This window comes from Mus musculus, chromosome 14 (assembly GCF_000001635.26).
Source record: "Mus musculus strain C57BL/6J chromosome 14, GRCm38.p6 C57BL/6J".
In the NCBI taxonomy this organism is placed as follows: domain Eukaryota; kingdom Metazoa; phylum Chordata; class Mammalia; order Rodentia; family Muridae; genus Mus; species Mus musculus.
The window spans coordinates 68,559,435-68,583,701 of NC_000080.6; the positions used below are offsets into that span (position 1 = coordinate 68,559,435).

Here is a 24,267-nt window from a genome sequence, read left to right on the forward strand (position 1 = left end):
GTTCACTTGCCGTGTGCGTATGTGTCTGATTTGTCTGAAATACTGGGTTCTGTATTCGAGGCAAAGGACCTGTGTCTAGAACACTAGTCAACAAAATGTCAGTTTGCAGTATGTTCACAGGTGAGTGGGAGGGAAAATCATGATCAAAGACACTGTCTACAGAAGTAAAGCAAAGGATAAAAAGACTCCTTTCCTCTCCCTCCTTCTTACTTAAAAAAAAAAAGACTTTATATTTCTTTATGAGTGTCTTACCTGCATGTATGTATGTGTAACACATGTTACCTGGTTTCCTGCCCACAGCGGCCATATGAAGGCATCGGACCTCCTGGTGCTGCCATTAGTTGCCATTTGCAAGGCACTATGTGAATGCTGGGAATGGAATTTGGCTCCTGTGCAAAAGCAGCAAGTGTCTTAATACTTAGATATCTTTCCACCCCCTCGCCCCCCCCCATTACTGTTTGGAACGTTGATTAGAATATACTAGTTTGTGTAGCCCAGGGTGGTTTTGAACTTGTAATTCTCTTATCCTGAGTTGTTCTGCTTCAGACTGAGGTTGGAGGAATATAGACAACATAACAAGTTGCTTTCCCTTCATTGAAAGACTGGAGAAGAGTGTGAGAGGAGCTGATCAGTCCCTAGTTAGACTAACTTTCATTCTCAGAGTAGATGACAGTCCACTTTGACAGCGCTTGCCTCATAAGTGAATCAGGAGGTCCCATGGAGTGAAAATCCCCCTTACATGGCTCAGCAGATTTTCTCTCTTCTGTCTGGCTGGGTTTGGTAGGGAAAATGCAAAAGCCTGATATTTGGGGGAGGAATTTTGGTCATGTCTTTCCACAGGAAACAATTTGCTCCCTGAAGTTTTGCCCAGGTATACAGTTCCTCTAATCCACTCTTTTCAACTCTTTTAATATTCATGTACAATATTTGACCCTTTTCTTTCACACTCTGGGCTTAGAACAAAACAAACATTATAAAAGACTGCCATTTTTGTGTTTTCTAGACTGGGCTCTACTTTCTGCTGCTCAATTAATCTCTCAATCTTCCTAACTTTGCCCTTCTGTGGAGCCTAATATCTCTGTATACTTAAGAACATTTAAACAATTACCATTATATGCCGCAGACCCTTTGGGTCCCTTTGTCTGCGGGGAACGGGACTCTGGTCACAGGTGGGCAGAGTCGGTGAATGACAGACAGACCAACAAGTGAGATTGTGTAGAATCTGAATGTCATTTGTCAAATTGAGCATCAAACTTTTTATACAGAAGAAAATAGGCAAGTTAGGTGACACATCGGCAAGGTATAAATGAGGTTACTGGATGCTTAATGACTCTTACACAAAACAGGAATGTAAACACAAAGACTGGCAGGAACTGGGCAATAAAACAACTGAGACAAAGTCAGCCCTATCTAAGGTCAGCTAAAGTCTTAGAAGCCAGGTGTGAGGTCTTTACACTCCTAGGGCAAGGGCTTTCACACCCAAGTCATGGTTCTAATTAGGGAGTTCCTCTCTAGCTAACCATCTCATGAATAATGCATTACCCTAAAGCCACAGCCTGATCTACTTCCTAAACCATTGTAAATTCCTGTATATGGGAGCGACTTGGCTTTTATTCTAAGTGATAGTGTAATACCAGAGGCAATTCTGAATGTCACTGAATACGCAACATTGAATTCCAAGCCCATGGTCAGCTCAAGGACTTTCTAGGACGTTGGAACACTGGCGAAGGCTTAGCTATGTCAGAATTCAATATTAAAAGGCACTTATAATAAGATAATACTAAAAGAGAGCACGTGGATCCATACACCAGACTAACTCGGGAGTAGGGTATGAGTATATGGGTGAATGAGAACGCCAAAACTCCAGGAGGTGAAACTTTGCCTCGTGAGTGCTTCCAGGCCTCTTGGCCTGCCAAGCAGACTTCACCAGAGTGTGCGTGGCTCTCTTCTATGTTAGAAACAATTAAATTGAATTTTATTTATCCCTATTCTTTATTTGCTAGTAGAAAGCAGGCTGCATCTACCATCTGACTCTCATCTTAAGTTCTTTGTATCAGTTCAGAACTGCAGGAAGAAATCCCCACCTGGCTCCTGCGAAATTCATATTCCCTTCTATCCTTAAAAACAATTAAATGGGGCTGGTGAGATGGCTCAGTGGGTAAGAGCACCCGACTGCTCTTCCAAAGGTCCAGAGTTCAAATCCCAGCAACCACATGGTGGCTCACAACCATCTGTAACGAGATCTGACTCCCTCTTCTGGAGTGTCTGAAGACAGCTACAGTGTACTTACATATAATGAATAAATAAATCTTTAAAAAAAACAATTAAATGGAAATGTTAAAAATCTATCCTTTGATTACTTGCTTGTAGGAAGCAGTCAGCTTTTGTTATTTGTCTCTCACTGCCTTAGAGCAGCCAACCTTTTTCTTTGCACAGCAGGAGATCCAAGTGTCTCTAAGCTGAGGTTCTCCCTGTGTTCCTTTGTTCAAATTTTCATGACCTGGAGCCATGCTCTACTGAGAAACCAGTTTTCCTCCCTATTATACTATATCAGTGTGTGTGTGTAATCTATCCAATAATTCATAAATTAATAGTGGATTCTTGCCTTTCCGGTTATGCACATCCGTAGAGTGAAGTTTTTGCTACCCTGCATTAAGCTCTGGGAATGGGCCAAACTACCAGCCCCATCCACAGAGACGATTGGATCCATGGATGTAAAACAGACATACACACACACACATTGCTCAATTTCAACCTGCCTTATTTGCTCAATTGCTGGGCTTTTTAAAGCTTTCCTCAGCTAGTGTGCCATTTCCAATACTCTTAGCTCATTTCTCAACCTGCCCTAGCTTCAGTAGCTCCCTTACCTTTAGCCCCAGCTCAACACCCTAACCATCCACCTGGAGAAGTGGCCTGTGGTAGCTCCACCTGAGATCTCTCATGGCTGGTCACGTTTTTTGTCCCTCTGAAGCATGGTGAAAATCCTTTCCTCTCTTTGCATCTCCTTCCTCATCTGCAGGGACCTGGAAGTCCTGGCTCTTTCCTTTCACCCAACAATTGCCCCCTGGCATCTTTACTGATAGATCAAGAACGAATTGAGGAACAAGACCTTAGTATCAGACCCACCCTCTGTACTCAACAATGGCTCTCTGAACTATTTTATGACTCTAGTAATAACTACCTACCCTAAATAATTTCATAGAAGACATCACATTGTTGATTTGGTGACATGTCAATTCTGTGCTTTCTTTTTACCATTCAAATATCTATGTTCATTTTCTGTTAAAATGGATGGGGAAAAGCCTATAAGGCCTCGACCCTACACAAAAATATAGGCAACTGAGTAAAGCTGGGGATGGGAGAGGTGGGCCAACCAGGAAAGAGCACATCCATTGCTCGTGCAGTGCCAAACAGTCAACCCTGAAAACATACATATAACTAACATAATATGGACTCAACAGATTATATATAGTAATGTATAAGCATAAAAATGTACATATGTGCGCAATAATAATTGATAAAAGAAAAGGAGACACAGTTTTGAAGAAGAGTGGGGAAGGATATATAGGAAAGTTTGAAGGGAGAGAAGGGAAGGTAGAGATATTGTAATTAAAATATAATTTCAAAAATAAGCAACAACAACATCAAAGTGAGCCTTGTCATGATAAAATCTATTTAACAGAAAATTAAGTCCAGCAACTTTTTACGACTTAGATTTTAAAACCATTTGGGACTAAGTGTGGCCCTTTTGTGAAAATATCCTGTCTTGACTGTACCCTAGTGTGTAGAGTTGGTAAGGACTTTCCTAATTTACCCCTTTCCTGCTGCCCACAGTTATTTAGGGTGTGACATCACTGAGGTAGATTGGTTTTAAGTTTATGTGTGTGTGTGTGTGTGTGTGTGTGTGTGTGTTTGAAAATATTTTAATGACCACACAAATCGTTATTTTTATTGATAGCATAGTTTATTACAAAAACCAATGAATGAAGCCTTACTTTTCCATTTCCACTAAGAAATAAGCCACACAGACTTCTCAAAAATAATTCTTATACATGATGGTGTGAGAAACTCTATTTGCTCAAATGAAAAGTGTTTGAATGTAACCAATATTCCCACGAGCCAGAAAATCCGGGAAGTTTACAGGATGTAAGACAAACTGGCTGCCCAGAGACAGGAAGGGGCTGGGGCTCTGTTCTTTCTGCCAGCTCCCTCCCTCAGCAGGTGGCAGGCTTTGATTCCTACGCCTCAGGAACAAAGAGATTTAGGGTTAAATTACTAGTCACTTTGCAGTTTGGGATTAACTCAACAATTCTGTGGAGTACGTTGAGAAGTTCTGCAAAGGTTCATCTATTTTGTCCTCCAAAAAGTGAAACTAAAACCACACTTTCAGGCTCCTCACACTCACACTATAGATAAGACCTGAATGAACAGACAGCATCACCTTAGCATGTCTATTGACCTGTTGACTGGACTGGTAGAAACACATAAAGTAGAAAGGAAAGAGAAAAGCAAAGATCTTCCTTCATTGTTCACCAGGATTCGGCTCCATGATTACACAGATTCCCAAATCTCAGGACTAACAGTCTTTCTAGACCTGGAGTATGTTTGCATACAACTACTAAAATTCTTCTAAGTATCTTGTCATCTCTAGACTACTTCTAAAACTTAATCTACAAAAACGCTATACAAATAGCTGTTATACTCTATTATTTATGGAGTACTGAGGAGAAAATGCCTACATATTCATGACAGGTACAAGTCGTATTTTGGGGCATTCTTCTTCTTCAGTGATTGAAGTCATGGGTTCACAGAGAACATGGCACACAGAGATAGGTTTGTCTGTATAGGTGCACAGGATAGGCGGGCTTCCTGGCAGAGGCAGGGTCTGGACTTCTGTCCTGGCAAAGTAGCTTCTCTGTGAATTAGACACTGGATCATTCTCTAGGAAATCAAAACACCAGAAGCAATGGTTATTATACTGATAAAACCTTATGGACTGACACAAATGGAAATTTCTAGACTTTAAACAACACATGCAGTCACATGAGGCAAGCACATCAGTGGTCCCACTGAACAAGAAGGAAGGGAACTCAGGAGCGTGTCTTAAATCACACAGTAGCTTTGCAGAATTAAGACTAGAATTGAAATGTCCAGGGTCCAAGCTCAGTGTTCTTCCAATGATGTTGAACTGCCCATTTCACACAGAAAAGCGGAGAGTTATCTATCATTCCAGCCCTCCAAGGAACTAAGATTTTTGTTCTGCTTTTTATTTTTTATGCACTCTGCTTCTGGTCTTGGCATGCTTTCCAAAATTTTCTGCAAAGTGGACCCACATCCTAGTTCAATGAAGTATTCAACGCTGCTTAGTAAATAGATGCGGAATCTCCCCTTCCCTCTGGCCTTGCTCCTTTCCTGAGGAAGTGATTCTGAATGGTGCTGCAGTTAATTATTTTATTTTACTCTCCCTGCAGTTTTAATTCCAGGAAATTTCTGAGAAAAGGGCACAGAATACCTCGTTCCCATCACGTCTCCTGCATCCCAGCTTGGTGACATTGGCTATTATTGTAGACTTTATATACAGAGACTATTTTACACTCAAACAAAACTCTAATCCCAAATGCCAAGCCCTTAGCGCAAATCACACTGGTCTGTAAAACACGCCCAATACCTGGGCTGTATTCCACTGAGGCATTTTAAAGAGAATAAAACTGTCAAATTTTACATTGAGTTCTTAAACGCTATTGATTTTCTGACTACCTTGCAAATGATACCTATCATCACTAAGGAGCAATGAATTGTCCTCACCAATCAAGTCTTGTCAAAAATATACTTTAACTCGTTTCATATTAACTTGTCAACTATAGGAAATTATACCAATTTTAGCACAAGTTCCAGGAACTCTACTTTCATAAATAACAGAGTAATCCATTTTCTTATATGGGTATGATCAAGCACATAGCCTCAGTTTTGTGTATAACGCATCCTTTCTTCATGACAAAATTAAGTCATTTAAAGAGTGTAAGTGAACTTTGTTTTAGGTGTGTTGTTGAACCCAGTGGGAACAGAGAGAAGATGGTGCTCACGTGATGTGGTTGGATGCTTCACTGCAGTCAGGTTGAGATTTCAGCCTACATGTCAGGGGCTCACAGCAAAGATTGGTACATTCCTTCAAAGAACAAACAAAACAATCCCTGTATTTAGTACAAGACAACTGTTAAAGAAAATTTTACTGTTAAAGTATAATATTTATTCATTATTTGAGAATTTCATATAACTATCTATATTTCTTGAGACAAGTTTGCTCCACATGACCCAGCCTGTCCTAGAACTTCTTATGTAAACTTAGCTAGCCTTAAACTCACAGATCTGCCTGCCTTTGCCTCCTGAGTATTGCCACCATTCTTGGCTTTCTTCTACTTCTAAAATCCTATATATAACTAAGTGTGGAGCCATCCACTATAGTAAAACCAAATGTTATGGAGGTAGCCAACTGCTTTCTTGCTGGACACAGGAGAAAACTCAGATCTGGGCACTGGGAACCTAGCCAAGAATCCATGGCCAAAGAGATTACAGGATCCAAGGTTAAAGGTAACTGTTATCCTGCTAACTAGACATAATCAGCTGCCCTCTAAATTCTTATTTTTATTCTTATAGATTAGTGCAGCTCTGAGGCCTCATCAGAGAAGTTTCTTGTTTTAAACCTACTTACTCTCTTGTACCAATTCCAGTGACGATAACCAGGTAAAGTCAATAACAGGAAGAAACGCTGTGCTCAGTGAACACTGTCTTCAAAGACCAAGGGGTGGAGGTCACAATTAATTTTTTTCAAGTAAATTTTGCCTAGAGGGTATCACATTTTAATCTGTCAAAATTTTCAAGGATGAACTTTTTTAACTATCAAAATGATGTAAAAATAGAGAAAAAATAAAATTAAAATTTGTTTTTTTAATACACCTGGGTAATAATGTTATTAAAATGTGTAATGATCACATTCACATATGCACACACATGCACACATGTATGCATGTAAACACCTACACGTGCACAGATGCATATGTACAACACAAAATGCACTGTGTCTTTTAAACTCTAATTTATCAATATAGTAATTACTTCATCTGTGTGAGTTTTCTTAGTCCAAAATGTAAGGATTCCTGATCATACAAATAAAAGAAATGCAGCCCATCAAATTAAGAGATTTAAAGGAGAAACAGGTCCTGATATTTCATTAAGTAGCAAAATTAGCAGATAATTTTGGCATCCAAATTTGAGGTATTAAAACATGATTTTGCACACATATACACTGTGGATAAATGAGAGAGCATTATTATTAATAAATATAGACAACAAATAGCCAAAACCACGTCCAATAATATGAAAGATAGAGCAACAATTCTTTATAATGTATATTTTATGGAAAATTTAATAAAAGCTAAGACACAAAAAAGATAAGAAGATATAATAACCAAAAAGTGTAAACCATATTTTCATTGTGTGTGGGATATAATTCTCTACATAGAAAAACTGAAGTCAATGCTTAAAAATATTTGACAAATCAGTAAGATAATTGTTCATGATAACAATAAAATGACGGGGTGGGAAAAGTAACAATAAAATGACATCAAAGGTAATATCTATGAATTATAACCTACATCAGAAAGAAAAATCTTAGACATCACAAAAGAAAATATGAAAATACTTCATAATAAGCAACCAAATTCTGACAAAACTACATTAAAAATCGGATACACAATTCAAACTTCTGAATAAATGCACCGAGATGACAAAAACCTAGGACTCTTTCTACACTGTCAGACAGCTGTCAAAAATAATGGGTAAGTCACAAGTTTCACCTGTGTTCACCAGTTATGCACTCTGGTCTCTGAGCTGAATTCTTTGGGTTGTATGAACCTTATTTTCTTAATTAAAGATAATGGCAATCTCAAGTTTGTGGATTTGTTTTGCATAACAAATAAGATGTTGTCTATGGAGTATTTTACAGATTGTCTCATTTAAGTGTCTTCTAGCATGAATGCCTTTTTAGATCTTAAAAGCAACATAAGATCACAAAGTAGAATCCTCTAAAAGCCTTGTATGAGCCACACATGGTGGTATATGCCTGTAATTCCAGGACGCATGAGGCTGAGACAGGAGGATGGTGTACTGGAGGCCATCCCAGACTAAAATGCAAAACTCTGTCTCAGAAAAAGGAAGAAAAAACAGGAAATTGTGGGCACCAGTCTGAGGCATTCAGCTGCTGCCTTGAAATTATATAAACATTAGTGAAATCAAAATAGCCATTATCCCAGAAAAGTGGTTACCAACCTTGCTAATGCTGAGACCCTTTAATGTAGTTTCTCACGTTGTATTGATACCTAACCATAAAATTATTTTTGTTGCTATTTCTCAACTGTAATTACCTACTGTTATGAATCATAATGTAGCTATTTATGATTTCCAATGGTCTTAGGTGACTCCTGTGAAAGGGTCAATCAACCCCAAAGGGATCCCAACTCACCACTTGAGAACCAGTGTTTTATATGGTCTGTGCTAGGAGCCTATACTCTAGAGGTTCATGCAATTTTTTAATCTTTTTTTTTTTGTTATTATCAACCACCTATGTCACATGCTGATTTTGTGAAAAAAGAAAATTCCCATGAGGACACCATCCATCTCGATATGTGACTGACTGTTCAGCACATGACTGACTGTGGCCTGAAACGTAGACAGGTCTGAATACAGTGTCTACGAGGAATGTGGCATGCAATGGGTAGTGGCTCACTTCTTCACATGTGGCTTTGTACTATTAGCTCAGAAACCAGATTCTACTGTTTCTTTTTTTTTTTTAAGTGCATTTCATAGGATGGTTAACTAAAATCAAAAGCAAGACACAAAACACCAATAAATCTATGTCACACTCTGATAATGATATCGTTTTTCTCCAGAACGAATTTCTAAAGGAGCACTAGGAAAAGGAAAAGGGGGCTAGAGAGATGACTCAGCAGCTAAGAGTACATGTTGCGTAATCTTGAGGATGAAGGCTCAGATCTCGGGACACATTTGCCAGTTCAAAACCACTTGTATCTCTAGTGCCAAGGAATCTGATTCCTTCACACACACACACACACACACACACACACACACACACACACACACACATACACACCATAAAAAATCCTTTTAAAAAATGAAAAATTAAAGTGTATAATTTTTACCCAAGGAGATCTATTTTAATATCTTAATAAATACAACTTTAAACCTCGTGTATTTTCATACCTCAGGAGAGCCACAGTCACACTCTTCTCCCACATCCAGGACTTGGTTCCCACATGTTGGTTTTATTATGTTTTTAGGGTCAGGTGCCAGCAGCAGACACCTTGCATTTCTAGATGAGAGAAACCCTTGAAAATGAGAACGGCTGACGGTACTGAAATCCTTGGGGAATTTTGAACTGTAACAGAAAAAGTAGAATAGCATGATATACAGTATAGAAGCTTGTGGATGATAAACAGAAAAATCTAGTGTATCTCTCTGTGGGACTCAACTCAATGGAAACCACAAATAAGCCAACATCTAGGACCTCTCTATGCTCCTATGGTAGGGGGTGAAGCATGTGTAGTATTCCCATTCGATGTTTTCTCCTAGCAATTCAGAAAAAAAAGAGGAAAGAATTTAAACACATTGTAATTGTTCTAGTTTCATTTCTGTGATAAAACATCTTGACACAAAGCAATTTAGGAGAGAGAGAAAAAAAAGAAGTCAGAACAGTTAGTCGCATCACATCCAGTCAACAGCAAAGAGACAGATGCATGCATGCTCACTTGCTTGCTTTTGCTCAGCTCTGTTTCTCTACTTTTATATAGTTCAAGACCCTTATCCTAAGGACTAGTGCCACCCAAAGTCAGTTCCATATTCTTCCCCAAGGCAATCCCCCATAAGACCCACAATGCAGACAATACTTCACTGAGGTTCTTTCCCCAGATGATTCTAGATTATGTGAGGTTAACAGTTAAAGCAACCATCACAATAGTTCAAGGCTATCCAAAGCAACAAGAGAGATTGGCATTACCATTGTTACCATCTACTTATCCCACACCGAGGGATGAACAGTAAGATAAGGCAATCATGATCTAGTTAAAGGAAATAAATGGAGGTTTCCATAGTCCATGAGCAAACTTCTTATATGTGAGCACCTCAACAACAAAAATACTATACCTACTTTTATATCCCCAATCTTGGTAAAGTAACTGGAATTATTTAGATAATAAATAATTATGCTAAAATAGACCGTTCAGTTGGTGATGGGGATAAATACATGCTTATCTTGAGTGTCTTACAGTAAAACTATCATCTTAATAAGGCTGGTATTTTTTAAGGAAAATATGGAACCACTTTAAATTAAAACAACCCTAAGTTAAAATGATGTAGTCACCATAGTAAACTCTGTGGTTGGATATCTAGAAATCTTAATGCATGAGTCTTGAATTTGGCAAAATACATTCATGAAAAAGCTAGAGATTGAATTATTAGGATACCCATCATTTGGAAGATAATATTTCTCCCACATATGCATAGATCATTTAAACTATTTAGGAATGGTAACTTTTCTCTTTACTTTGGGATGATACCATCTTACCTCAGGTACTGATTCATCACACAGCTGCCAGAGGGACACTTGGTATAATATGGAACATCCTTCATACCAAGGGCGTGGCCCAACTCATGTGACATCAGTGCAACAAGAGCCACATTATTCTTTTTTTTAGCCTGGAAAAAAAAAAACAGAAGCATCTGTTAGTTCTTATTTTATTCAGTTATTTCTCAGGTCTTCTCAAATCATAATGTCTAACATGAATAGCTTGAGAAAAGAAGAATAGTGTATCTGTAAGCTCATTTTTCCGACATTGCTTTTTGCCTGTTGGGCCTGGTATGACTGGCTCCTATGAAGCATTGGGTTTGTGCTCAAGCTCAGTCAATGACAAAGAAACTACTAGATGCTGAATTCTCAGTAAATCTGGCTTAGACTGTTACATTCTCTATGGAAAGTGCTATTAGGTGCTATGGTATGAACTCACATCCACAAAATTGTAGTTGTGATTCTTATGCCATTAATAGCAATGGGCACATGATACCCAGTATGCACACATTTTTCTTGTCCAATCTCTGAACAGCTATACAAATGATTCATTTATAGCTATCTGATGCCATAGAGGTAACCTGGCTGCCCTTTCTACTCAACATGTGGTCCTTATTCTTTAATCCAAAGTGAAGTGTGAGGCCTTTGTCAGGCTAATATTCACAGTCCAAGGACTCTTCAGAGCAATGTTCAATAATGGTTTCATTTCTACTTTGATTTATCAATTTAACTGATGGTCATGGTGATTACTGTGGTGCAGTATATTATTCTCATCTTCATAAAGATGGAATCACAGGATGTGTTAATAGAAGTATACAAACCTCAATTACAGACACAGACGATGTAGTACAAAAGGAATTCCCAGCTGCCATTCCCACACGTCCATGGCGGAAGCTAGCTCCACTGTGTGAAAGGTAGAGAGAACCCATCACAATCTGACTCTGAAATCAGTAGCTTTGGGTAATAAAATCATACATCTCCTTTGATGTCCCCTAGCCTTCTGTATGTTCATGGGGCCCCAGGGAAGCTTCTATCTTATTACAGCCTCACAATTACAGGTGGATATTCTGTATCCAAGTATCGTTTTATTGATCTTATAAGGACCTTCACGTACTTCAAGGCCTAATTGCTAAAGATAGGAACATCAGGATACTCACAACCTCCTGGAGAGATATGACTGTGTAGAAATTCTTGTCAAGAAACCCTGGAGAAAACCATAGACTCTGCCTGTGTGTCCCCACCCTGGCAAGAAGGGATTCACCTGAGAAGCTGGGCGTGGTTATGGATCCTTTTCCCCAGGTTAGAATAATGCCATCTCATGAAGTGTGTGAACGTGGCACCAAGGTTGGGCTCCACCTTTATCTTGTCCTGGTCAGACCAGATCTCCATGCCCACCAAAGACACTTGAATATTTATGGTTTTATAAATCTGTGGAAAGAACATTTTTTTTTTTCATGAAAACACCCAGGATCACTTTCAGTGCACTTGTTGACCACAAGTGATAGATAAAGGGATGTGATATTATAAATTTACATATTGGAAACAGATATGATAGAAAAAGGCTTTGTTACTGTCTATGTTTTTTGTCTTAATAGGCTCTTGATCTTAGCCCTTCAGAGTGGAAGGCACAGGTTAGCCCCAAGCACAGCTGTAGAGACCCACATCTATGACAAATGTCTTACCATATTGAGCAGATTCAGCACCTTGAACAGAAAGGTTCTCATCTGAGTCACATTCCCATTATACAGCTTATACTGAAAATTACAAAATATAAAAGGTCAATATTAAAAGAGAAAATTGAAGCGAGAAGGCTTACGGGTACAGAATTGAATAGAAAATTCACATGTTGGAACATAGTTAAAATCTACTCAGTCATTGACTACCTCATATCATATTCTATTTCAACAAATTCTACTTAAAAATATATATCTGAAGGGGATCTAAATGAAATCACCAAATAACTGAGAAAATAGAGCCCTGATTGGCCATCTCCTGTCACCCAGTGAAACTTTCCAAGGATTGGGTTGCATATTTACATAACAGCTATTAAATTGATATTTATATTTTATGGTAAAACCGTAAAACAATCTAAAACTTCATTAATACACTTTTCTTTAATTTTTTTTACAGTTGATTGCTTTCAGGTAGGTGATGGTTGATTTTTGTTGACTTGACACAATATAGAGTCACCTTAGAAGAATCATAATTGAAGAAGAGCCTTCATCAAATTGACCTTTTGAGCATCTCTGTGGAACATTTTATTGATTGATTATTGATGTGGGAGGGTCCAGTCCACTGTGGCCTGCACCATCCCTAAGCAGCTGAATATGAGCTGTGTAAGAAATGTAGCTGAGCAAGCCAGGGAGTCAAGCCAACTGCAGTGTTCCTGTATGGCCTCAGCTTACATTCTTGCCTTAAGTCTCTGCCTTAGCTTCCCTCAACAATGTACTGTAACTTGCAAGCCATATAAACCCTTCCTTTTCCAAGTTTCTTTGGTCATGATGTTTACCAGAGCAACAGAAAGCAAACTAGAGCAGAACTATATGGCATTAAGTATATTGCCATTATATATGTATTTGGTGATTGGTGGATAGTAAGTGGATGGCATGGGTGAATGCTGTTGTCAAACAAGCAACCAGAGCAGCCAGGGAATCTAGTTGAACAAAAACTAATTTTTAAGTAAAAAGGCTATGCCTTCTTTTACTTTTAAGTTATAAGTTGAACTAAGTAAGAAGTACCCATCTTTCATACTCACATAGGCATTATCCAGCACCAAAAAGAGACCAATGTACTTCTGTCCTTGAAGTAAGTCTTCCTGTTTTCCAAATAACAAGATAACCTCATTAATACTCATCTCTACTCACAATGATTCAGGTGCTTACAATTTTTCTTCCAAAACAAATAAAAGAAGTAATTTTATAGACCAGACATTTCAGAACACACTTATGTGTCTCAGATCCTTGCTTAGACAATCAAAATACATAGTTTGAAAACAAAGCTGTACTTGCATTTGGGTTTTTGAGTGACCTGGAAGTTCGAAGATGGCTTCGTTTCCTGACAACTTGCTTCTCAGCATCCTTGTCATGAACTGTGTCTTGTCCCTTCCAGCTGTATGGGAGAACAGCATGCTCTCCCTCATCTGTGCTTTGTAGAGGCTTTATTTGATATCTCTGATCACGATGTGTGAAGTACCCTCTGTGGGATATGAGTTTGTGAATTAGGATAGCCTGACACGCCCATTCATACATCCCACTAAGAATGGAGTGATATTCTCCCTCCATCCCAGTTTCACACATAGAGTTTTCAGTCAAAGACTCTGCTATTCAAGTTACATCCATTATTTCCTCAATACTGAAATGAAGTTCAACAATTAACAAATGGGAATCTCATGAAACTGAAAATCTTCTGGACAGCAAAGGAAACCATCACTCATAAACAGCAGCAGCCTACAGAATGGGAAAAGACTTTTACCAACTCCACATCCAATAGAGGAGATAATGTCCAAAATGTATAAAGAACTAAAAATATCATATATAAAAAAAAAACAACAAGCAGTTAAAAATAGGGTAGAAATCTAAACAGATACTTCTCAAAATGGAAAAATCAAATGGCTGAGAAAGATTCAAAGCCATCAGGGAAATGGGTGTGAACTACTTTGAGATTTCATCTTACATTTTTCAGAATGGATAAGAACAATAAAACAAGTGAGAGTCCACACTGGTGAGGAGAGAGAGGAACATTAATTCTTTGCTGGTGGAAGTGCAAACTTTACAGCCTTTTATGAAATTAGCATGATAGTTACTCAGAAAAACAAGAACCTATCTTAATCTACACTTCATCTTACCACATAAACACTTGCTCAACTGTCTTCACTGCCGATCTATTCACAATAGTCAGAAACTGAAAACAACCTAGATGTCTCTCAACAGATGAATACATTAAAATGTGCTACATTTACACAATAAAAAATTGTTCAGCTGCTTTAAAATGACAGGCAAATTCATTCACAGGCAAACTAGATGGAACTAGAAAAAATATCATCCTAAGTAAGGTAACCCAGACTGAGAAATATATTTATTTGCTTATATATGGATATTAACTGTTAAGTCAATGGTAATCAAGCTACAATCTGTAGAACCACAGAGGTTAGATACAAAATCTATACCAACAGGGGGTACAGATAGAACTCTCTAGGAAAGGGAAATAGAATAGATAGTTATGAGTATATAAGAGAGACTGAAACAGGATGGTCAATGTTCAACTGGGAAGGGAAGAGAAGACAAAGGAAAGATAGCTAAAATTAAGAACCATTTGAGAGGTAGTATGAAAACTTAATACAGATATATATATATATACATATATATATAAATACAGATATATATATATATATATATATATATATATATATATATATATATATATATATGAGAAGGGGATCTAAATGAAATCACCAAATAACTGGGAAAATAGAGCCCGGAGTGGCCATCTCCTGTCACCCAATGAAACTTTCCAATTTCAGGCTTTCCAAGCTTTCAGTTTGGGTTGCAGCAAACTGAATTGTTGGACAAAAATGTCTCATGGGAACCCCTAAATAATCCAGCCTGTTGTCATGGATATAGACTAGTACCCACAAACTGACAGCAAGGCCCCATTACTGAAGACAACACCTACCTACACCACACATTGAACGTGGAGAAGCTGAACTGGTGCCTACATAGAGCCTTTACCCCTAAGGACTATCATCTTTGATACATGAAATTATTCTACGTGTTAGCAAGAGAAATGTTAACATCAACCTAGTCATAAACACTTAGATCTATGATGCGATTCTGTCTGCCAGATATGCTAAGGCAATGGGGAGCACAAATTTTGTGAGAGTAACCAACCAATATCTGATTTGACTTAAGATATACTCCATGTGACACTGCTTAGGTGACCAAGAATCTGAAACTAGATAGCTCAGAGGCCTAGAATACAACCAAAAACTACTGTTTTAAGCAAACAAAAACCAAAACAACAACACCCTCCCCAAGCACATGTAGCTATAAAATGACTTCTAAAGACATTCTGCTATACTCATATAATAATTGTCTTCCTCAGTCATCATCAGGGAAGCACTCTCCTGCAACAGATGGGAACAAATACAGAGACCCACAGCCAGACAATATGCAAAGAGTGGGAGACCTTGGAATAATCATCCTTACACTGACTGTCTTGGTTGAATCCCCTCCCCTTGGGGCTCAAAGAACCTTAGGAAGAGGAGGCAGAGAGAATGAAAGAGTCGGAGGGGATGGAGGACACCAACCAATCAAGTTCTCTGAATCAACAGGAGTGGTGCTCATATGAACACAGAGAGACTGGGGCATCTTGCACAGGGCCCGTACCGGTCTGCACCAGATGAGGTCCTAGAGCTGAAAGAAGTAGACATATGTCCCCTTCCTTAACCCAGAAATCATCTCTTTTATTAAGCACTTGGAAATGAAAAGTTAGTTTTCTCCAAGGGAGTCTCACTAGGAAACCACTCTTAAAGGCAGGCTGCATGCCCAGCGGTAGATGGACAACAGAAATGAGCTCAGTGGTGTCGTTCCAGGTTCCTTGTCTCACGGTGTCCTTTTAAGGTTTATTTTTTTTTAAGTTTGTCTTCTTTTTATCTTATTCTACCTTACTTCATTCATTTTTTCTTGCTTTTTACCTTACATGCCTGTTGAATATATATTATGGCTTCCAGTTTAGTGTTTTCATGAGATTCTTGAAGTGTGCAGGTGAGTGGGTCTCTGTCTCTGTATCTGAATCTGTATTTATTGTATCTGTATCATCTGCATCTTTAGCCGTATCTGTATCTGTCTCTTGTGTTTCTTCTTGGGCTCTTTTCCTTCTATTTGTTTGTTTTATTCTATTCTAATGTAATCGCGTTCCTTTTGTCATGTTATATTATCCATTAGAAGAATTATTTAATTATCAGGAATTATTATTTGAGAAAAAAGTCTATTTTCAACAAAAGTGAAAAAAGAAGAGAAAAAAATGAACCTTATGTCATTTACCCAGAGTACTCTTAAGACTTATTAAAATGAAGCAATTTCAAAGACTTTGGAGTTAATACCATGAGTCTATTATTCTAATATTAACACCATGAGTCTATTAGTCCAATATTTTCCAACAGTTTGCTTATTCATTCATTACACATTTCTTGGCAGTTGCTATGACTAGAGTGGAGAATGGAATAAATGACTCGTCACCCAGAACCCTAGAGAGAACAAAAAGGGTTCATTAGAGCAGCCTGGCAACAAATTAGGACCAAGAGTAGCTTAAAGACTCTCTGTCTCTTAAATTGTTTAGTTAAGAACTAGAAAGTCACTCCATATGTTGAAATATTTAAAGCCTATTTAAATATTTAAATCTACATCCACGGAGGTATTTTTTATTAGATATTTTCTTCATTTACATTTCAAATGCTATCCCAAAAGTTCCCTATACTCTCCCCCCACCTTGCTCCCCAACCTACTCACTCCTGCTTCCTGGCCCTGGCATTCCCCTGTACTGGGGCATATAATCTTCGCAAGACCAAGGGCCTGAGGTATTTTTATAACATGGGAAAAGTGAGGTCATGCTAAACATGAACCATGCTAGACAATTACATATTTTATTTCACACTTTAATCACATGTTAGATAAAAAAGCTATACCTGTGATATATTATTTAAGAAGATATGGCATAATGGATTCCAGGGGTAAGGTAGATAAACTTGGTAATGGACACATGTCATTGAGGCCATTTAGCCCAATTATGAAATGATTGGCAGACTTTCCACAGTCAGGATGTAGCTTTGACAGAGCTGGGGCTGAATTCTAGAACAACAGTTAATGAAGTGACCTACCATGATAATTTATTCTTCACTTTAATCCAGCAATTAATGATGAACAGAAACAACTCAAATAGTAAGAAGACAAAGGGAAACATGAGGAAGATTAAAGGCTGTGTGACAAATGTCCCTTAGCATTTACTACTTCATTTCTCACCTCAACCCATCACAGGTACTGATCCTGGCCAGAGAGCCCCTTGCATTTTGGATGTGGCCTTCATAGTAGCAGGGTTTCTAGAGTAGAAAATACATCGCACTGTTGAAATGTAGACATTATAAATGCATGCATGCGTGTGTGTGCATGTATACAAAGAGGCATGCCATTAATGAGAGTGTATAGGTCACAATTGTGACAACTACCATTTTGGCTATATAGCTAAGCTCAAAGACTGACCAGGCTCTACCAATCCCCAGGAATGAAATGAAAAGGATATCAGAGGATTCCTAAACTGCTCTACAGCTGGCCCTGTGGCTGCTACATCTGAGCTGTTGCCTAACATGTATTTGAATGAAGATAGAATCCAGAAGGTTAATATTAGTAAGAATCTATTCTTTTCAAGATTTATGATATGATTGGCAGACTTTCCAGAATCAGGCTTAAACTAGCTAGGTTAGCTTTCCATTTTACTTATTATACTAGTGTGTGTGTGTGTGTAAAGGTGCATTGTGTTAGTGAGTGTGTTTGAATGTGTTAAAATGAAGGTTTTTCTGAGTCTGTGAGTATCAGTATGTGGGTGTGTCTAATTGAGTGTGTAGATACATGAGCATTGTGTATGTGTGTTTTATTGTTTGTCCACTCCTATCTTTGAAAAGTTTGCTGTGATTTCTGACCTGTTGTCTCACTGGCCATGTTAAAAGCCATCCTCAGACCTACTTATTTTACAGGGAAATGGCAGATCCCAGGATGAATTCAGAGCTTACCACATCCTGAGAGTGTCTGGTGCTCTCTTCTCCTCTGGGTGAGTAAGATGTTTCAGTGTAGTCTGGCCCCAGAAGATGCCTGTGCAGAGAATAAAGATGCAAAATGCACTCACAATACCAATAAGCACTGATTTATCTGACATCATCTTCTGTACTATAGGAATAATTGTGTGTACAGTTAGACTGTGCTGACTCTTGACCATTGATAATTTTCCTTCATTAACAGTGCATTTTTACACACACACACACACACACACACATACACACACACACACACACACTGGTATACCAAGCTAAGCCAGCTAGCTTAAGCCTAATTCTGGAAGGCCTGCAATCATATCATAAATCCTGAGAAGAATGGCTTCTCACTAACATTAGAAGGCTGCTTGGACCGTCCTGCTAAAGTAAATCAAAGTGTTTAGCTACATCTTTAACCCCAAAGGGGGATATTCACACAATTGCTTTTCTCTTGGAGATTCTTCATCTGTAAATATGAATGAGTTGGGCCCTGACAAGATTCTATGGAGCAAGGACATGGTCTTTGGAGGGTGCTGTGTCACAGTTGTGAATAACTGTGAGGACCAGTAAGAAATGCTTACTGACTTAAAAACTTGTGACACCCTTTCACTCTTACCATAGAATCTATTGCTAAGATGTGTACCTTCATTTAGGCTTAGGGATAAATTCTTGTGTACCTGTGTGTGATTAGGAGAGGGTAGGTCTGTATATGTATGTTTGTATATAATTCCAAAAGTTCCAGCACACACATGGAGATCAGAGGACAAACTCACGAGTCTCCTCTTGCTTGGGACAGGGTTTTATGTTTGTCTCCTGTCTCACTGTATAAGACAGGCCAGCTTCTGGAGGTTCTTCTGTTTTTGCGACTTGTCTTGGCATCGGAGTCCTTGTGGGTCTGGTTATGGGAGATTGTCTTGGGTATCTTAATTGATATGGAAAGACCAAGCCTGAAAGTGAGCTGCATGACACCACTCATTCCTGGGTTTGTCATCTTGGAGTGCATGAGGACAGACAAAGTGACCTCAGGAGAAGCATGCTTGAATTTCTGGCTATTTTTTTGAATACTGATATGATATGGCCAGTTGCTGCTAGTCCAACCACTGTGACTTCCCTGCAGTGGTGAACTGCCATCTGGAACTGTAAGCTAAAGCCACCCCTCCCTCCCCTAACTTGCTTCTGTTGCTTTTATCAAAGTCGCAGAAATGAAGCTACAGCCAGGGAGAAGTTTCCCAGTATTCTGCTGATACAACCAGTGGCTGGGCTTTCGGGAAGAAATTGTCCTTACTTGGTTCTCTTTAGGTGAAAAACAATTTCTTCTCCATTTAGTATGATCTGATATTGAACTTCTGGTGCATATTTTTCCTGAAAATATTTAATGATATAGTTATAACATGTAGTTCTCAGGCAATTTAAAAATAATAACTATTATAATACACTGTGTATACTATGCAATACAATAGCAGAAATACAGAAGTTAAAAGCATTTCACTTACATCTTATCTCTTTCTTATATCTAAAATAAATGTTATTGGCACATTCATATGGAATTCACAAAATATATTCACTTGAAAACCACACAGATTAATGAGGCTCTAATTTGTGACATAGAGACATGGTGTCTGCTTTAATGTGTAATATACTGTCCTGTGTACCATAAAAAAATTACCAGCAGGATATAAGGTATCTATTTTGACTTTAAAATAAATAGAATATATATTTTAAAATGGTTTTTAAAATCTACTGAGAATCAAGCGATAAATATTGCAGAATGAGAGACCATTGGCAACATGGTAGACTGCCTTTACATTGTAGAAAAGTGTTATCACTGGGGAAAGGAATGAGTGAAGAGAAGACAGGAATGAGAAAGGCTGAAAAGAAGCAATGTCTCCCTCAAGAACTATCTGCCTTGTTTGTGATCTCTTCTTCTCCTCCCACAGATTCGAGGAAACTGGATATCCAAACAGCTTTACCTTTATTATCTAGAGAGGCAACGGATTCTCTGATGTTAATTTATAACCAAATTATGAGAAGTCCTGTGCTCTCTCCTCCATAGTGTTAAGACTGCTGCTTAGACCACAGGACCAGGGGTGCTGGTGGAGGGGGCCCCCTCTCACAGTGACTGACAGGCTCCCTGCTTAGAGCACTGCCTGTGATGTTCTAGCTAGCTAAGAGACTTCCAGGTGACTGGATTCCCCACGTAAGGAAATAAGTGTATGGTTTGAGATACATTAAAGGAATGCCAATGGCCAAGCATACTGTTCCCAGCCTTGTTCCCTGTTCCCTAGGAATCAAAAAGTCTGGCTTTTCAGACATTGCTTTGAACACCCCAACTTCTTCAGAAATCTATTAGAGGGGACCCCCAAAGTTTCCTCTTGAGTCTGATGCCCTCCCAGAGGCCTGCCATACTCTCTTGTGGCTGGGTCACTAACTTTCTTTGGACACCTACCCATGCAGTTGTCTATTTGTTTGTCTGTGGGTTTAATGACCCTTCTAATAAGCTTCATACCCCAACAACCCTTCAGTGTCTCCCTTGATCACTACATCCAAGAACTGTCACACTCAGCTGATAGCTGTATTCCAAGATGAAGCTGCTGGTGTTGATTCTGATCTTACACTACTACCCAAAGCCTTCGCTTTTGTCTTCAGATGATTGTGAAACATAACTTACCTCTTTGCCATATCTCTCTGTCTGGTTGTTCTCAAGCCCTCTTTTCTGTGAAATGGGTAGTTTTTTAGGACGAACTATTTCGTGAGGCTTTAACTCGGGGGTTAACGTTGCATCTATCACTAGAGAAAGTCAGAAAACACTGATAAAGAAAGTTTTCATTTTGTTTTGTTTGGTTGATTGCTATGTTGTATGGACATGAATTAAGCATTCAGAACAAATTGGTTAGACTGATTCAACTTTAATGAACTTCCTTTACAGTTTTACCCTCAAAACAAAAACGGCATGAAACTCTGCAGTAGCATTGTAGAAAAACAGAAACACATCTTTTATGCATTTTGGAGTTTTGCAATGTTTTCACATGAGGTCAGTCTCACTGCTGAATGCTGTTTCCACAGCTCCAAGATAGATAGAGGGCGTTCAGGGTGTGACTTAATTAAACTACCATGCAAATTACAGCCATAACTGTCACTGCAGAGTGCACGAGGATGGACTAAAGGGACCTGAAGGATTCCATCAGTATGTATGCACATATGACGCAATTAGTGCCAGCGTTACTCTACTTTACCATCCTTGGGGATCTTCACTAGTGATTAACAATCTAAGAAACATAGAGACATACAAGGGCTAGAGCCAACCCTAGATAGAAACCTTTAGAAAGTATCACTGAACACACAGTGGTTGTTTTGAGCTTATGCAAACTCTTAGGTGTATTACTCAAGTGTTTCAGCGGGAGATTTACTCGTAATGTTTATGAATGGAGATGTGCAGGCTCCCAGCATTCGACTTCTTAGCCTGATTATGATGCCACCTGTAGCAAGATTGCCAGTGATGGCACCATCTGTGCAGTTAGCTTATCCACGGTGCAGTAAGGGAACAAATAACAGTTGTCAAGTTGTTGGCTCATCTCTCAATAATCAGCTTAAAGTGGGAAGGACTGACCATTTTGGGACTTTTCTTTTGACTATATTCTACTACTAAAAATCATTCCCAGGAAAAGATCCCAAAGTACCAGTTCACAAGCAGCCTTGATTAATGACTATAGTACCACAATTGTACTTACTAGTATAATGTAAATACAACAATAATCAACATACATTTTATCTATTTTGAAAAATATCACATCATACTCAAACATGATTTTTAGTTAGTGAAGTATATGAAATTTGAAAATATATAGAGTGGGATTTAGAATTCATGTTTCATGTGCGATCTAAAAATACCATCACATGTGCATGTATGTATGTGTGTGTCTGTATACTATTATGCATGTATGTAAGCATATAGTTCAGTAGAGAAAGACACAGAAAATGTACTGTATTAACTGTAGTGACCTTTACATTGTGAATGAAAAAGGTAATTTTTTTCCATGGGTACATTCTTCAAACAATCTGATTTTTTTTTCTGTAAGATGCCTATTCTTACCTTGGATTTGAATGATAAGCCACAGGACTGAAAGCAGGACCCAAGACATGCTGGCTTCTGTGGGTAGCCGAGAAGTCCCAGGCAGCATACAGCTATGGTCTCTCCAGTGGCCAGTTTTATCTCCTTCTAGTTCTCTTTAGAAGTTGAGAAGAAACATAAAGTCTCAAATTTTACTTTCAGTTTAAGGGATGTTTCCTAATTGTGTTGCGGACTAGCCAATGAGCTGCAGCACTGAAATCCTGAGACTGTTCCTCCTTTGAGACCAATGTTTACATCTGTGCATCTGTGGGGAGGCTCATTAAGGGCTCACAGCTGGGCAGTTCCTTATGTTGAGTTCCATCCCGATTGGAATGTGAACTCAGGGGCCCATGCACTTACACATACACATACACATACACATACACATACACATACACATACACATACACATACACATACACATACACATACACATACACATGTATAAAATGTCATTGTGGTTCCCATATTCTATGAAATGGACACAAAATACAGCTCATCTTTTTCTTTTATGTGCATGAGTATTTTGCAAGCATGTGTTTCTGTGTACGATGCACATACGCGGTGCCTACTAAATCCACAAGAGGGAACTGGAATTAGAGATGGTTGTGAGCTCCTATGTGGGTGCTGGGAATCATTGAACCTGGTCTCTCAGGAAGAGCAGCCAGTGCTTCTAAGAATGAGACATCTCCTCAACCCCAAGGGTGTCATTTTAAGAACATACCACCAAGCAAATTCTTACAAACTTGAATAATATAAATCTCTCTGTTTTTTTAAAATATGAAAGGAGATTCTGGCAATATCAACTACAAAGTTTCTTTTAAAGTTCATTAAGAGGTTATACAAACATGAAGGCATATGCACACACATACAGAACTGCAAAGTACCATACTATGTAAATGCAATGTTAGCTTCCACCCAACAACATGTATATGAACCTATTTGAAGTATACAATGAACTTTGCTTCAGCCAAATAATGTGCCTTTCTGATTACTCAAATGTTGTATTTTCATTCCTTGGAAAGAAGCATAGAGAACAATAAATAATCATACAAGGGCCCAACAACAAAAATGAGCTCTGTGGACATCTGCCCCGTTCATTTGTCTTTCATACAGTGATATAAAAAGGGACTAGTAAAAGAACACCAATCCCACTGCAGAAAGGTTTTAAAGCACTTGAAATTTTTCTATAGCATTATAATATAAAAAATCTTTATGATATTGAATAATAAGATGATACTTTAAGGACCTTTGGACATTTCCTTGTGCACATGTTACATGTAGCTCTGTGCATTGCTTTAATTCTTAGAATTTTTTTTTTTTTTTTTTTTTGTTTTTTTGAGACAGGGTTTCTCTGTATAGCCCTGGCTGTCTTGGAAGTCACTTTTTATACCAGGCTGACCTTGAACTCAGAAATCTGCCTGCTTCTGCCTCCCGAGTGCTGGGATTAAAGGCGTGTGCCGCCACGCCCAACGTTAGAGTTAATTTCTAAAGATGGCAATCCCTAGTTGAAAAGAAAAAAATCAGTTAGAAGTTAGTGTTTCAAATTGATTCAGTGTCTTCCGGGAGTGGTGAACTAAACTTACTTTTGGAAGCCTTCCCCAGCTTGCAAAGCTCCTAAGTGCTGACCAGACTTTGTGTCCTCATACTTAGATCTGTCTGCCCTTCATCTTCATCCTTCTCTTGAACTGATGCTGTGCAAGCCCATGTTTCTTTTTCTGGTCC

At 38.5% G+C, this 24,267-nt stretch overlaps 1 protein-coding gene across 1 annotated transcript; it reads right to left on the bottom strand.

Moving 5' to 3' along the window:
- Positions 1-3,952: 3,952 nt before the first annotated feature.
- Adamdec1 (ADAM-like, decysin 1) lies at positions 3,953-22,638 on the bottom strand. Its single transcript, NM_021475.2, has 14 exons — positions 22,525-22,638; positions 21,103-21,221; positions 19,720-19,796; positions 18,417-18,495; positions 17,653-17,729; positions 13,645-13,831; positions 13,392-13,451; positions 12,319-12,390; positions 11,898-12,064; positions 11,458-11,539; positions 10,637-10,767; positions 9,277-9,451; positions 6,084-6,166; positions 3,953-4,941 (listed from the first exon to the last, which is right to left on the bottom strand). The coding sequence occupies exons 1-14, from the start codon at positions 22,610-22,612 to the stop codon at positions 4,935-4,937; spliced, it is 1,404 nt and encodes a 467-aa protein (NP_067450.1). The 5' UTR covers positions 22,613-22,638; the 3' UTR covers positions 3,953-4,934.
- Positions 22,639-24,267: the final 1,629 nt, after the last annotated feature.

Coding starts and splice junctions, on each gene's coding strand:
- Adamdec1 (NM_021475.2), bottom strand. CDS start 22,612: ATGCTGCCTGGGACTTCTCGGCTACCCACAGAAGCCAGCATGTCTTGG. Junction 10,768..11,457: donor CGTCTGTGTCTGTAATTGAG/GTTTGTATACTT, acceptor TTTTTTTTCCAG/GCTAAAAAAAAGAATAATGT. Junction 6,167..9,276: donor GTGACTGTGGCTCTCCTGAG/GTATGAAAATAC, acceptor TGTTCTTTGAAG/GAATGTACCAATCTTTGCTG.